Consider the following 13197-nt stretch of genomic DNA (forward strand, 5'->3'; position numbering starts at 1 on the left):
CAGGAAACAGGAAAATTTTCAGACAAAGTACCAGGCGAACAGAAGTCAGCAGAAGGTTACTGGTTTCCATGTTTTTTGCACACAAGTTTTCCTTCTGCTGACTTCTGTTCGCCTGGTACTTTGTCTGAAAATGTTCCTGTTTTCGGCCAGGAAACAGGAAACAGGAAAATTTTCAGACAAAGTACCAGGCGAACAGAAGTCAGCAGAAGGCAACTGGTTTCCATGTTTTTTCACACAAGTTTCCTTCTGCTGACTTCTGTTCGCCTGGTACTTTGTCTGAAAATGTTCCTGTTTTCGGCCAGGAAACAGGAAACAGGAAAATTTTCAGACAAAGTACCAGGCGAACAGAAGTCAGCAGAAGGCAACTGGTTTCCATGTTTTTCACACAAGTTTCCTTCTGCTGACTTCTGTTCGCCTGGTACTTTGTCTGAAAATGTTCCTGTTTTCGGCCAGGAAACAGGAAACAGGAAAATTTTCAGACAAAGTACCAGGCGAACAGAAGTCAGCAGAAGGCAACTGGTTTCCATGTTTTTTTCACACAAGTTTCCTTCTGCTGACTTCTGTTCGCCTGGTACTTTGTCTGAAAATGTTCCTGTTTTCGGCCAGGAAACAGGAAACAGGAAAATTTTCAGACAAAGTACCAGGCGAACAGAAGTCAGCAGAAGGTTTTTCACACAAGTTTCCTTTCCATGTTTTTTCCTGTTTTCGGCCAGGAAACAGGAAACAGTTTCCTTCTGCTGACTTCTGTTCGCCTGGTACTTCGCCTGGTTTTGTCTGAAAATGTTCCTGTTTTCGGCCAGGAAACAGGAAACAGGAAAATTTTCAGACAAAGTACCAGGCGAACAGAAGTCAGCAGAAGGCAACTGGTTTCCATGTTTTTTTTTCACACAAGTTTCCTTCTGCTGACTTCTGTTCGCCTGGTACTTTGTCTGAAAATGTTCCTGTTTTCGGCCAGGAAACAGGAAACAGGAAAATTTTCAGACAAAGTACCAGGCGAACAGAAGTCAGCAGAAGGCAACTGGTTTCCATGTTTTTTCACACAAAGTTTCCTTCTGCTGACTTCTGTTCGCCTGGTACTTTGTCTGAAAATGTTCCTGTTTTCGGCCAGGAAACAGGAAACAGGAAAATTTTCAGACAAAGTACCAGGCGAACAGAAGTCAGCAGAAGGTTACTGGTTTCCATGTTTTTTTTCACACAAGTTTCCTTCTGCTGACTTCTGTTCGCCTGGTACTTTGTCTGAAAAAATTCCTCTGAAAATGTTCCTGTTTTCGGCCAGGAAACAGGAAACAGAAGTCAGCAAAATTTTTCAGACAAAATGTTCCTGTTTTCGGCCAGGCGGAACAGGAAAATTTTCAGACAAAGTACCAGGCGAACAGAAGTCAGCAGAAGGCAACTGGTTTCCATGTTTTTTCACACAAGTTTCCTTCTGCTGACTTCTGTTCGCCTGGTACTTTGTCTGAAAATGTTCCTGTTTTCGGCCAGGAAACAGGAAACAGGAAAATTTTCAGACAAAGTACCAGGCGAACAGAAGTCAGCAGAAGGCAACTGGTTTCCATGTTTTTTCACACGTTACCTTCTGCTGACTTCTGTTCGCCTGGTACTTTGTCTGAAAATGTTCCTGTTTTCGGCCAGGAAACAGGAAACAGGAAAATTTTCAGACAAAGTACCAGGCGAACAGAAGTCAGCAGAAGGTTACTGGTTTCCATGTTTTTCACACCTTCTGTTTCCTTCTGCTGACTTCTGTTCGCCTGGTACTTTGTCTGAAAATGTTCCTGTTTTCGGCCAGGAAACAGGAAACAGGAAAATTTTTTTTCAGACAAAGTACCAGGCGAACAGAAGTCAGCAGAAGGCAACTGGTTTCCATGTTTTTCAGACAAAGTACCACAACAGTTTCCTTCTGCTGACTTCTGTTTCGCCTTCTGTTCGCCTGGTACTTTGTCTGAAAATGTTCCTGTTTTCGGCCAGGAAACAGGAAACAGGAAAATTTTCAGACAAAGTACCAGGCGAACAGAAGTCAGCAGAAGGCAACTGGTTTCCATGTTTTTTCACACAAGAAGGTTACTTTTCCTTCTGCTGACTTCTGTTCGCCTGGTACTTTGTCTGAAAATTTTCCTGTTTTCGGCCAGGAAACAGGAAACAGGAAAATTTTCAGACAAAGTACCAGGCGAACAGAAGTCAGCAGAAGGTTACTGGTTTCCATGTTTTTCACACACAAGTTTCCTTCTGCTGACTTCTGTTCGCCTGGTACTTTGTCTGAAAATGTTCCTGTTTTCGGCCAGGAAACAGGAAACAGGAAAATTTTCAGACAAAGTACCAGGCGAACAGAAGTCAGCAGAAGGTTACTGGTTTCCATGTTTTTTCACACAAGTTTCCTTCTGAACTTTGTCTGAAAATGTTCCTGTTTTCGGCCAGGAAACAGGAAACAGGAAAATTTTTCAGACAAAGTACCAGGCGAACAGAAGTTCAGCAGAAGGTTACTGGTTTCCATGTTTTTTCACACAAGTTTCCTTCTGCTGACTTCTGTTCGCCTGGTACTTTGGTCTGAAAATTTTCCTGTTTTCGGCCAGGAAACAGGAAACAGGAAAATTTTCAGACAAAGTACCAGGCGAACAGAAGTCAGCAGAAGGCAACTGGTTTCCATGTTTTTTCACAAGTTTCCTTCTGCTGACTTCTGTTCGCCTGGTACTTTGGTCTGAAAATTTTCCTGTTTTCGGCCAGGAAACAGGAAACAGGAAAATTTTCAGACAAAGTACCAGGCGAACAGAAGTCAGCAGAAGGCAACTGGTTTCCATGTTTTTCACACAAGTTTCCTTCTGCTGACTTCTGTTCGCCTGGTACTTGGTCTGAAAATTTTCCTGTTTTCGGCCAGGAAACAGGAAACAGGAAAAATTTTCAGACAAAGTACCAGGCGAACAGAAGTCAGCAGAAGGTTACTGGTTTTCCATGTTTTTTCACTTCTGTTTCTTCTGCTGACTTTCCTGTTCGCCTGGTACTTTGTCTGAAAATGTTCCTGTTTTCGGCCAGGAAACAGGAAACAGGAAAATTTTCAGACAAAGTACCAGGCGAACAGAAGTCAGCAGAAGGTTACTGGTTTCCATGTTTTTCACACAAGTTTCCTTCTGCTGACTTCTGTTCGCCTGGTACTTTGTCTGAAAATGTTCCTGTTTTCGGCCAGGAAACAGGAAACAGGAAAATTTTCAGACAAAGTACCAGGCGAACAGAAGTCAGCAGAAGGCAACTGAAGGCAACATGTTTTTTTCACAAGTTTCCTTCTGCTGACTTCTGTTCGCCTGGTACTTTGTCTGAAAATTTTCCTGTTTTCGGCCAGGAAACAGGAAACAGGAAAATTTTTCAGACAAAGTACCAGGCGAACAGAAGTCAGCAGAAGGCAACTGGTTTCCATGTTTTTTCACACAAGTTTCCTTCTGCTGACTTCTGTTCGCCTGGTACTTTGGTCTGAAAATTTTTCCTGTTTTCGGCCAGGAAACAGGAAACAGGAACATTTTCAGACAAAGTTCCAGGCGAACAGAAGTCAGCAGAAGGTTACTGGTTTCCATGTTTTTTCACACAAGTTTCCTTCTGCTGACTTCTGTTCGCCTGGTACTTTGTCTGAAAATGTTCCTGTTTTCGGCCAGGAAACAGGAAACAGGAAAATTTTCAGAGAAAGTACCAGGCGAACAGAAGTCAGCAGAAGGCAACTGGTTTCCATGTTTTTTCACACAAGTTTCCTTCTGCTGACTTCTGTTCGCCTGGTACTTTGTCTGAAAATGTTCCTGTTTTCGGCCAGGAAACAGGAAACAGGAAAATTTTTCAGACAAAGTACCAGGCGAACAGAAGTCAGCAGAAGGCAACTGGTTTCCATGTTTTTTTTCACACAAGTTTCCTTCTGCTGACTTCTGTTCGCCTGGTACTTTGTCTGAAAATGTTCCTGTTTTCGGCCAGGAAACAGGAAACAGGAAAATTTTCAGACAAAGTACCAGGCGAACAGAAGTCAGCAGAAGGTTACTGGTTTCCATGTTTTTTCACACAAGTTTCCTTCTGCTGACTTCTGTTCGCCTGGTACTTTGTCTGAAAATGTTCCTGTTTTCGGCCAGGAAACAGGAAACAGGAAAATTTTCAGACAAAGTACCAGGCGAACAGAAGTCAGCAGAAGGCAACTGGTTTCCATGTTTTTTCACACAAGTTTCCTTCTGCTGACTTCTGTTCGCCTGGTACTTTGGTCTGAAAATTTTCCTGTTTTCGGCCAGGAAACAGGAAACAGGAAAATTTTCAGACAAAGTACCAGGCGAACAGAAGTCAGCAGAAGGCAACTGGTTTCCATGTTTTTCACACAAAAATTTCCTTCTGCTGACTTCTGTTCGCCTGGTACTTGGTCTGAAAATTTTCCTGTTTTCGGCCAGGAAACAGGAAACAGGAAAATTTTCAGACAAAGTACCAGGCGAACAGAAGTCAGCAGAAGGCAACTGGTTTCCATGTTTTTCACACAAGTTTCCTTCTGCTGACTTCTGTTCGCCTGGTACTTTGTCTGAAAATGTTCCTGTTTTCGGCCAGGAAACAGGAAACAGGAAAATTTTCAGACAAAGTACCAGGCGAACAGAAGTCAGCAGAAGGCAACTGGTTTCCATGTTTTTTCACACAAGTTTCCTTCTGCTGACTTCTGTTCGCCTGGTACTTGGTCTGAAAATTTTCCTGTTTTCGGCCAGGAAACAGGAAACAGGAAAATTTTCAGACAAAGTACCAGGCGAACAGAAGTCAGCAGAAGGTTACTGGTTTCCATGTTTTTTCACACGTTACCTTCTGCTGACTTCTGTTCGCCTGGTACTTTGTCTGAAAATGTTCCTGTTTTCGGCCAGGAAACAGGAAACAGGAAAATTTTCAGACAAAGTACCAGGCGAACAGAAGTCAGCAGAAGGTTACTGGTTTCCATGTTTTTTCACACAAGTTTCCTTCTGCTGACTTCTGTTCGCCTGGTACTTTGTCTGAAAATGTTCCTGTTTTCGGCCAGGAAACAGGAAACAGGAAAATTTTCAGACAAAGTACCAGGCGAACAGAAGTCAGCAGAAGGCAACTGGTTTCCATGTTTTTCACACAAGTTTCCTTCTGCTGACTTCTGTTCGCCTGGTACTTGGTCTGAAAATTTTCCTGTTTTCGGCCAGGAAACAGGAAACAGGAAAATTTTCAGACAAAGTACCAGGCGAACAGAAGTCAGCAGAAGGCAACTGGTTTCCATGTTTTTTTTTTCACAAGTTTCCTTCTGCTGACTTCTGTTCGCCTGGTACTTGGTCTGAAAATTTTCCTGTTTTCGGCCAGGAAACAGGACACAGGAAAATTTTTCAGACAAAGTACCAGGCGAACAGAAGTCAGCAGAAGGTTACTGGTTTCCATGTTTTTTTTCACACTAGTTTCCTTCTGCTGACTTCTGTTCGCCTGGTACTTTGTCTGAAAATGTTCCTGTTTTCGGCCAGGAAACAGGAAACAGGAAAATTTTCAGACAAAGTACCAGGCGAACAGAAGTCAGCAGAAGGCAACTGGTTTCCATGTTTTTTCACACAAGTTTCCTTCTGCTGACTTCTGTTCGCCTGGTACTTTGTCTGAAAATGTTCCTGTTTTCGGCCAGGAAACAGGAAACAGGAAAATTTTCAGACAAAGTACCAGGCGAACAGAAGTCAGCAGAAGGCAACTGGTTTCCATGTTTTTTCACACAAGTTTCCTTCTGCTGACTTCTGTTCGCCTGGTACTTGGTCTGAAAATTTTCCTGTTTTCGGCCCAACACATATCGGCCAATTCTCGAACTACGTTATTTTAGTTCCAGAAATGACCGTCTTCATCGCGTGGGCGCCACTGTGCAAAGAGGTGACTGTCAAAATTTGACAAAAATAACAGGAGAGATTTGTTTTGTTGTTTTCTCCTTTATTTGTAGTCCGTCCAGGATGTGCCACGCCCCTCGTGATCGTCACAATGTCCTGGATCCTTTGCGACCAGTTCGGGTCCAGGACATTAAGGATAATGCCATTTTCACGTTGTTTTTTCTTTTTAATCTCTACAAGGCTATAGCTCAGCTGTTTCCTGTCGAAAAAGGACATGTCACGCCTCCTCGGGATCGGGAAAATGTCCCGGATCACTTCGGGTGCTAGGACATTAAGGATAATGCCATTTGAATATTGTTTTTCTATATAATCCCCTTAAACGCTATAACTCGGCTGTTTACTGTCGGATCAGGACATGGCATGCCTCCTGGTGAAGGTACGAGTCTCCTGTATCGCTTGAGTCCATCAAGGACCACAAGGACTGCAGGATATGGCTGTCCTACGCTATTTTGTAATTGGGAACTTTTCAGCCTGAAAGTATGCTATACTTTTGAGAACAAAAGCAGCCCCCAAAAGATACTTCAGTTTATTGGCCTCTGCCCCTGACACGTCTCTGCCGCTGCCTCTGCCGCGACTCTGCCCTGACTCTGCAGTGTGTGTTTCTAGGGGAGGGTGGCGAGCTAAAGGAGCGTGTTGGCGTGAATAGTGTTGTTGATGTAGATGACAGATGAAGAAAAAATTTAAAATTTGACAAATAACCGCTAAGTTGCAGATGTAGTACTGAGTGCCGGGTATAAAAGTTGTGACGCGTAAGAAGCGTCTCACACGTCCCTTCTCGTTTAAACTTTCTTTTCAGGGAATTATATTTATTAAATAAGTAATAGACCTTGACACCGTCTGCTTGCTGCTTATGATATTATGAAACCAAATCATTTCTTTTCTCATCTTCTGAAAATAATTGTAAATCACACTTTTCCGTCGCCACATTGGCTGCCAGACATCCAATGCACATAAGTATTAGCCAGATCTGCCATTTTCATATTATTATTAAAACTTATACAGCTATAAATTACAGCAGGAGGTGCGGTTTACTAAGCCCGAGCGGAAATTGAAAGAGCGCGTCAATATTATCGAGGGGTTTTTTCCATCAGCAGCCTCCAACTGCATACGAGGCTACTGGTGCCTCGAATAGAGAGCCATTTATAGAGCCATTTTTGCTCGGCACGAGTATTTTAATTTGAATAGAGCTGTTACGCGGAATGGATCGCTTTAATTGTTGAACAATTACTTGAACACAGATTTTGCTGTGGATTTCTATTACTCCTAAAGGTTAGCGCCAGCCAGCCTTAGTTGGAGCACGACTGATCGAGAGAGATGTTCTACCCATGGCTAATCTTAGCGGTACCAATCCTAACCATCACAGGCGGCGAGACCAAGGTACGCATGTTGTACCCATGATCGGTATCTAACTAACTTTAATATAACCATTCCTACAGCACAGATTTCTGAGATGGGACTGTTTCGAATGCCGAATATGTGCGCCATTTGCTGAAAACCTGAAATGCCAGATTGCAGGGTCAAGGCAATCTGTCTTGAATGTAGAAGTCAATTTGCTGAAGTCACTACCATCAATTAGGACGTATGTAAAAATCTCCACCCGGTCCAAGCCTTCAGAACAGTTCCGGAAGCTCTTTGACTTCACCTTCAATGGCTGCCGCGTAATATCGGATGTGGCAAGAGGAAAGACCATGGTGTCTAGGCTCTATAACGCCGTTGTCAGAACCAGTAACCAGCCGCGAAAATGTCCCATAAAACAGGTACTTCAATCATATAGCAACCGACAACTCAGAGACATTTTTCCACGTTTTCAGGGCTTCATTTACTACCGCAATATAAGTATGGAGGAAGTTTATCCCTCGTTTTTTCCCGAAAGCAGTATTGAGGTGCAGGTCGAATTGTTCCATCTGAAGAAATCGTACTTTAATATTACTCTAAGAGGAGATATTTCATCAAATTAAAACAATCCGCACAATAAAATTCTGTCAAGTTTAGCAGGCAACTCAATTGGATTCAGCATGTTTTTGGGGACTCGTGTTTCGTCATTCCACTTAAAAATCAATCACGCTAAATACCAATTACTGGGGTGTAATTATCGAAACAACTAACCGCAACTGTTTCAATCTATAAACATTGATTGGGCTCTTCAGTCAGTCAGCCAGACAGTTCTAATTGTTCGCAGCTCCCCAATGGACACATTTTACTGGCTCTTCGTGATCATATTTCTACCCGACCATGGGCACACAGGGAAGGTACATAGCCAAGAAAAGAATGTAGAAAGAAAGTGAATCAATTCTGTTACAGATTTCGCCTTCCAATAAGCGCCTGAGTCTGCTGTGGAAAAGCTTCAATTGCGCACCGAACCCTGACCACGTGGGCAGGCACAAATGTTTCATCCTGGACAACGACAAGTCAATTGTTAGCTCCGAGTTTGATTATCTTCACGGTGTCTCTCAGCTGAATGCCACGTTTAAATTGTTTTTGCCTCGACCTCCGTTCAAGGAGTACCATAAGATGATCGATTTGAATGTAGATGTGTGTCAGTTTTCCAAGGGCTTGTATGGCCACAAGTTCATTTCAGTTATCGTGAGGGCGCTCGGCAGTAAGGCGAGCCTGCAGCTGAAGTGCCCCCGTCCAAAGGTGAGCAAAGATTCCTGATTCCAGATTCCCGGTTCGTTTTCCCACGAATCCCACTTCCAATTTTGTTCTCTCTAGGGCCTCTACTCGTACACAAATATAAGCGTTGCGGAACATTTGCCAGCCTTTTTGCCAGAAACCGATTTTAAAATCGAAATCAATTTCCTAACACCCGTCGCTTACTTGGTAAATGCGAGTCTCCAAGGCGTGCTATACGATCCGGCCAAAAAGAGGGGCTAATAATATAATTTTAAAATTTAAAATATGTACATATATCTAAATTGAAAGCAGCAGAAGAATGAAAAAGAACAAATATTTTCGGGCAAACGAAGCGCCAGAAGAAGCTGAGAAAATGAAAAGAAATAAACGAAAGCAATTTGGTGCGAGCTTAAGAATTAATTTGATTCTTGTCGTCTACAGCGTACGTGATCTTTATGTCAAGTTCTGTAGACGAAACGAAACTGTCATTGCACTACGTTACTGGAGCATTATTTACGATTCAAGCTCAAGATTCGCAGCCATTGACAAGAGATTTCACAACCAACAGCCTGGAAATTTATGGCCAGCATCGGGGTTCTGTAAACCAGTCGCTGGCTCAGCGGATGACACTCACACACAGAGAGCCCACAGCCAAAACCCAAATGTCAAATGTTGTTCGTAAGAACAGGCACAACGGCAGCAGCAGCAGCAGCAGCCTCAGCAGATCACGCCAAATGCTAAGAATGTAAGGGTGCAAATCATTTGACATTTACCGCTGTGTGCCCCGTTTTGGATCGTTCGGATGTTGCAGATCCCCAAAAGTGTTGCGGTCAGTGTGTGAGTGGGGAAAATATGGTATGGGTGCTACAATCGAGAGCTAACCTTGCCTAGCTTTCCTTTTCATTTTCTTTTTGGTCCGTGCAACAGCAGCAGAAGTTGCACAACTTAGCGCGCCAATAAGTGACTCACCAGACAAGGAGAGGAGAAGGAGGAGGAGGAGGCTTGGTTGCTGTGTTGCAGTTGTGGGTGCGGACGAGAGCGAACGAGTGACGGCGAGGCGTGGAGCTCCGCGCCGCGCAGCGAAGAGGTCGTTTGTTGCAATAGGCGTCGGTTCGCCCGGTTTTTATACCCTCCCTAAGGGTACTTTATCATTACCCAAGCAGCTTGCAGCCGAGCACTTACTTCATCAACTAAAGGAACCATCAGTCGTGGGACAGTTCTCGCTTACATCGTTTATATATACTCAGCTGAAAGTTGACCCTAGGGTATCTTAAGCTGCGATCATGTTTTTTTTTTGGTTTTTGCCGGTGGTTCTTCGGCGGGTTGTTCAACTCGCTGCGGCATTGTGTTGCAAGTGTTGGATCTCGATGATTGTTAAATTAATCTTTTTTCCTCGCATTGCTGCTGATTTGGATTCTCTTCCCCACAAATTGTTGCAGATTAACCCAATTGTATGGCAACTAATTAACATTTGCGAAGACAAGAGAAGACCCCGTTGCGCCCCGTATTGAACTCAATTATCGTCTTGCCTCACCGGCGAAAACACTTGAGAGTGTTACAACAATTTTCGTTTCAGTTCGCTTCTGGTGGTGTTAGTATGTCACTCTCCTCACGAATGCCATCCGATGGCATCCAATCCATCCACGAATCGTCTGCAATTACAAGAATTCCGAATACGAATACGAATCTGAAAACGAATCCGAAGCTGCTGCTGCACTTCGTGCCCGTTGCACGCTGCAGAGAGCGAGAGAGCAGCGTAATCTGCATTTGGCAAAGACAACAACGAAAGCAAAAAGCAAAAGACAAAACAAAAACTCGTTCTGGCTTGTTTCTAAATAACGGCATTACGAAGATGAACGACCGGACGAGCGCACAAATGGACAGACGATTCGCAGACATTTGAGCTGTGGGTATACATATTTACATATGTACATATGTATGTACATGCCAAACAATCCAAATGTATGCAACCGAAAACCAACTGCCTTAGGTGTGGGCCAGAGTTTTGGCATCTCTAGGCAGGGCCCCTCAAGAACCGAGTGGAGTCTACTAGAGGCAATGGAACACCCTTTTTCCATGCAAGAAGTAAGTACATACTACATACATATGTATGTATCCATTTTTATACATATGTACATACTATATCTGGCATGAATTTTAAACCCTAAATAAAGTCTCCTTGCCTTGCCAAATGATGGGAAACTCTGGTACACACTCTAGTAAGAGCGACAGTGAATTGTTGTGATTTTTCATTTTAACATTTAAGCGTCACTGAGCCTACAAACAACAATTACCCATCGTGGATCGCTTGGATCGGACAACTAAAAGAGCAGAGCAGCAGCCAAAACGACAAAGAGAGCTGCAGCAAGAGCAACTTTGGCCAATGCAACTATGCAGCCTCTCCAGCAGCCGCTGCATCTGCCGCTCTATCGCTCTCCCGCGGCACCACTGCACTGCTGTGTGGGTAATGGACGAGACCAGATGTGCAGGAGGGGGAGGAGGAGGCGAGGCCAGAGTCGGAGCGATTCGCCTATATAAGGCTTAAATAGGGCCGCGCTTGGCACAGTGTTTGACGGAGTTGCTTTCACTTGCCAGTCGCAGTGCCAGCCAAACGGGCGACAAATCGGTCCGAACAAATAATTACCAATCCGAGTGGATACAAGATTCAGACAATTCCTAACAAAATGAAAGTGCTCGTAAGTTCCCCATACCATTCCGTCCCATCACAACCCAGCTATTGTTGTGATTTGTGTGAACTGTGAACTTAAACTGCAAATATCGTTTGCAGATACTCATCGCGATGCTTGTCCTGTCCTGCCACGGACAGCACCAGCACCAGCACCAACACCAGCAGCAGCAGCAGCACCACAACCAGCATCACAACGTCAATAACATACCGCGGGACGAGAAGCCCGACCATCATCGTCACGAGGATCTGCGCGAGACGAGCACATGGATACCCATTCTCAAGTACAACAAGGAACAGAGCGAGGACGGCAGTTACAAGACGGAGTACGAGACGGGCAACAACATCATCCACGAGGAGACTGGCTTCCTCAAGGACTTTGACACGAATCCGAACGGAGTTCTGGTACAACATGGCCAGTACTCGTACCAGTCGCCGGAGGGCCAGCTGGTTAATGTTCAGTACACGGCAGATGAGAACGGCTTCCGTGCGACAGGCGACCACATACCCACACCGCCGGCCATACCCGAGGAGATCCAGAAGGGTCTGGACCAGATCTATGCTGGCATCAAGCTGCAGCAGGAGCGACTCGAGCAGCGGGCCAAAACGGATCCAGACTTTGCCCGGAAGCTGGAGGAGCGTCGCATTGCCAATCAGAATGGCCAATATATCGGTCTGCTCGAGAACCAGTAGAATCAGAAGCTAACCCCCAGCCCCCCACCGTACCGATCACCCTGGAAACGTGAACTTTACCATACTCTGTCCTGCCACAAAATCCACAACAATAAGACTGTGATTTCATTTGCGAACTCTTCCAAAAATTTCCATCTGGAATCTCGAAATTTGCATAATTAAATAGGTTCCCCTCAGAAAAACACACAAGACGCACTCATCGGGCACCTCTCAATAAACTATTATTTTGTTAACGAGTGTGAAAGTTTTGCCGCTTTAAAATAATAAAAGAAAAACTAACGTTTCCATTATGCCGAACCGACTTGATGATTTTCCCATTTGGTTTCCCTGCTCCTCCAGACGTGACACAGCGTTTATGGGTCTTCATTATATATTTTCCTTATTTATTGTTTCATTGCTGTTTGTTTCACTGTCTGTTTTCACAGATCGAGTTTCCTCCGCTCTGTAAGTTTGTTGATCCCATTCCATGCAGTGCAGTTTGCGCTTTTCCAATTTTCCATATTTCTACATCGACCGACGTCGACTCTCCCGTCTTCTTCTCCTCGTGCTGGTGCTGCTGCTGCATTTGTGCATACTTTATGCATGGATATTTTGTGTCGAGAGCCTCCGACTGGTTGCTGGTTGCATAATTATGACAGTTTGCGGGAATTCGAATTGGAATTGGGAGTGGGTATGGGTATGGGGAGAATCAGTTCCACGAGCCATGCGTAGTGGTCCATGAATGGGTTAGTGGCACAACTCCAGGCAGTCTTTCCACTCAATACGCAAACTATTTCATGAGCTCATGGCCCATAACTATTTTACCGTTGGCCATCGGTGAAAAGTAGCCCTTAGCCGAACAAGCAACGATACGATGAACCAAAAATAGCTGTCATCTGGCCGAAAGAACAAACACCAAGCGGGCAGAAATCATCTAAAGATTTTGTGCCACGAAACGGCAAATTATTTGGCCACATATTTGCATACATGTGAGCATACACCAGCGGTCAACATACAAGAGCATTATGGTGTGGCCAACAAGTTCTTTAAATAAATGAAACAAAAGCATTTGGAATAATTTAAAATGTTAATAGTTTTCAATTTTAAGACATTTTTCTTAGGAGTTCAATACATATTTATGTATGTACATATGTATGTACATATGTTTAAACATAATCAAAGATGATTAGCTTGGTACAATTATTTTTCAGAAATAAATAAATTCTCTTATATTTCCAATAAACTTTATAATTAGATCTTGATTTTTCTTCTTTTATATTTTTAAAAACCCTTAAAAGTGAGATTGATCCTTTCTTCTCTTTGTAATTTTTCTTTTATTATCGAATCAATCATCTTGGC

At 43.8% G+C, this 13197-nt stretch overlaps 3 protein-coding genes across 3 annotated transcripts; all 3 read left to right on the forward strand.

The window, feature by feature from the left end:
• Positions 1 to 7181: 7181 nt before the first annotated feature.
• Positions 7182 to 7825, forward strand: LOC117892641. The gene is made up of 3 exons (XM_034798996.1): positions 7182 to 7244; positions 7304 to 7624; positions 7679 to 7825. The coding sequence occupies exons 1-3, from the start codon at positions 7182 to 7184 to the stop codon at positions 7823 to 7825; spliced, it is 531 nt and encodes a 176-aa protein (XP_034654887.1).
• A 224-nt stretch (positions 7826 to 8049) lies between these two features.
• On the forward strand, positions 8050 to 8741 carry LOC117892643. The gene is made up of 3 exons (XM_034798997.1): positions 8050 to 8116; positions 8169 to 8504; positions 8580 to 8741. The coding sequence occupies exons 1-3, from the start codon at positions 8054 to 8056 to the stop codon at positions 8739 to 8741; spliced, it is 561 nt and encodes a 186-aa protein (XP_034654888.1). The 5' UTR covers positions 8050 to 8053.
• Positions 8742 to 10974: 2233 nt separating this feature from the next.
• On the forward strand, positions 10975 to 12160 carry LOC117892380 (pupal cuticle protein 27). Its single transcript, XM_034798591.1, has 2 exons — positions 10975 to 11176; positions 11269 to 12160. The coding sequence occupies exons 1-2, from the start codon at positions 11165 to 11167 to the stop codon at positions 11857 to 11859; spliced, it is 603 nt and encodes a 200-aa protein (XP_034654482.1). The 5' UTR covers positions 10975 to 11164; the 3' UTR covers positions 11860 to 12160.
• Positions 12161 to 13197: the final 1037 nt, after the last annotated feature.

This window comes from Drosophila subobscura, chromosome E (assembly GCF_008121235.1).
Source record: "Drosophila subobscura isolate 14011-0131.10 chromosome E, UCBerk_Dsub_1.0, whole genome shotgun sequence".
NCBI lineage: Eukaryota > Metazoa > Arthropoda > Insecta > Diptera > Drosophilidae > Drosophila > Drosophila subobscura.

Excerpts from the sequence above, each read along its gene's own strand:
- LOC117892641 (XM_034798996.1), top strand. The coding sequence starts at position 7,182 with ATGTTCTACCCATGGCTAATCTTAGCGGTACCAATCCTAACCATCACA. Across the intron at positions 7,245-7,303 it reads TCACAGGCGGCGAGACCAAG|CACAGATTTCTGAGATGGGA; the intron begins GTACGCATGTTG and ends CCATTCCTACAG. Across the intron at positions 7,625-7,678 it reads GAAAATGTCCCATAAAACAG|GGCTTCATTTACTACCGCAA; the intron begins GTACTTCAATCA and ends CCACGTTTTCAG.
- LOC117892643 (XM_034798997.1), top strand. The coding sequence starts at position 8,054 with ATGGACACATTTTACTGGCTCTTCGTGATCATATTTCTACCCGACCAT. Across the intron at positions 8,117-8,168 it reads ACCATGGGCACACAGGGAAG|ATTTCGCCTTCCAATAAGCG; the intron begins GTACATAGCCAA and ends ATTCTGTTACAG. Across the intron at positions 8,505-8,579 it reads TGAAGTGCCCCCGTCCAAAG|GGCCTCTACTCGTACACAAA; the intron begins GTGAGCAAAGAT and ends TGTTCTCTCTAG.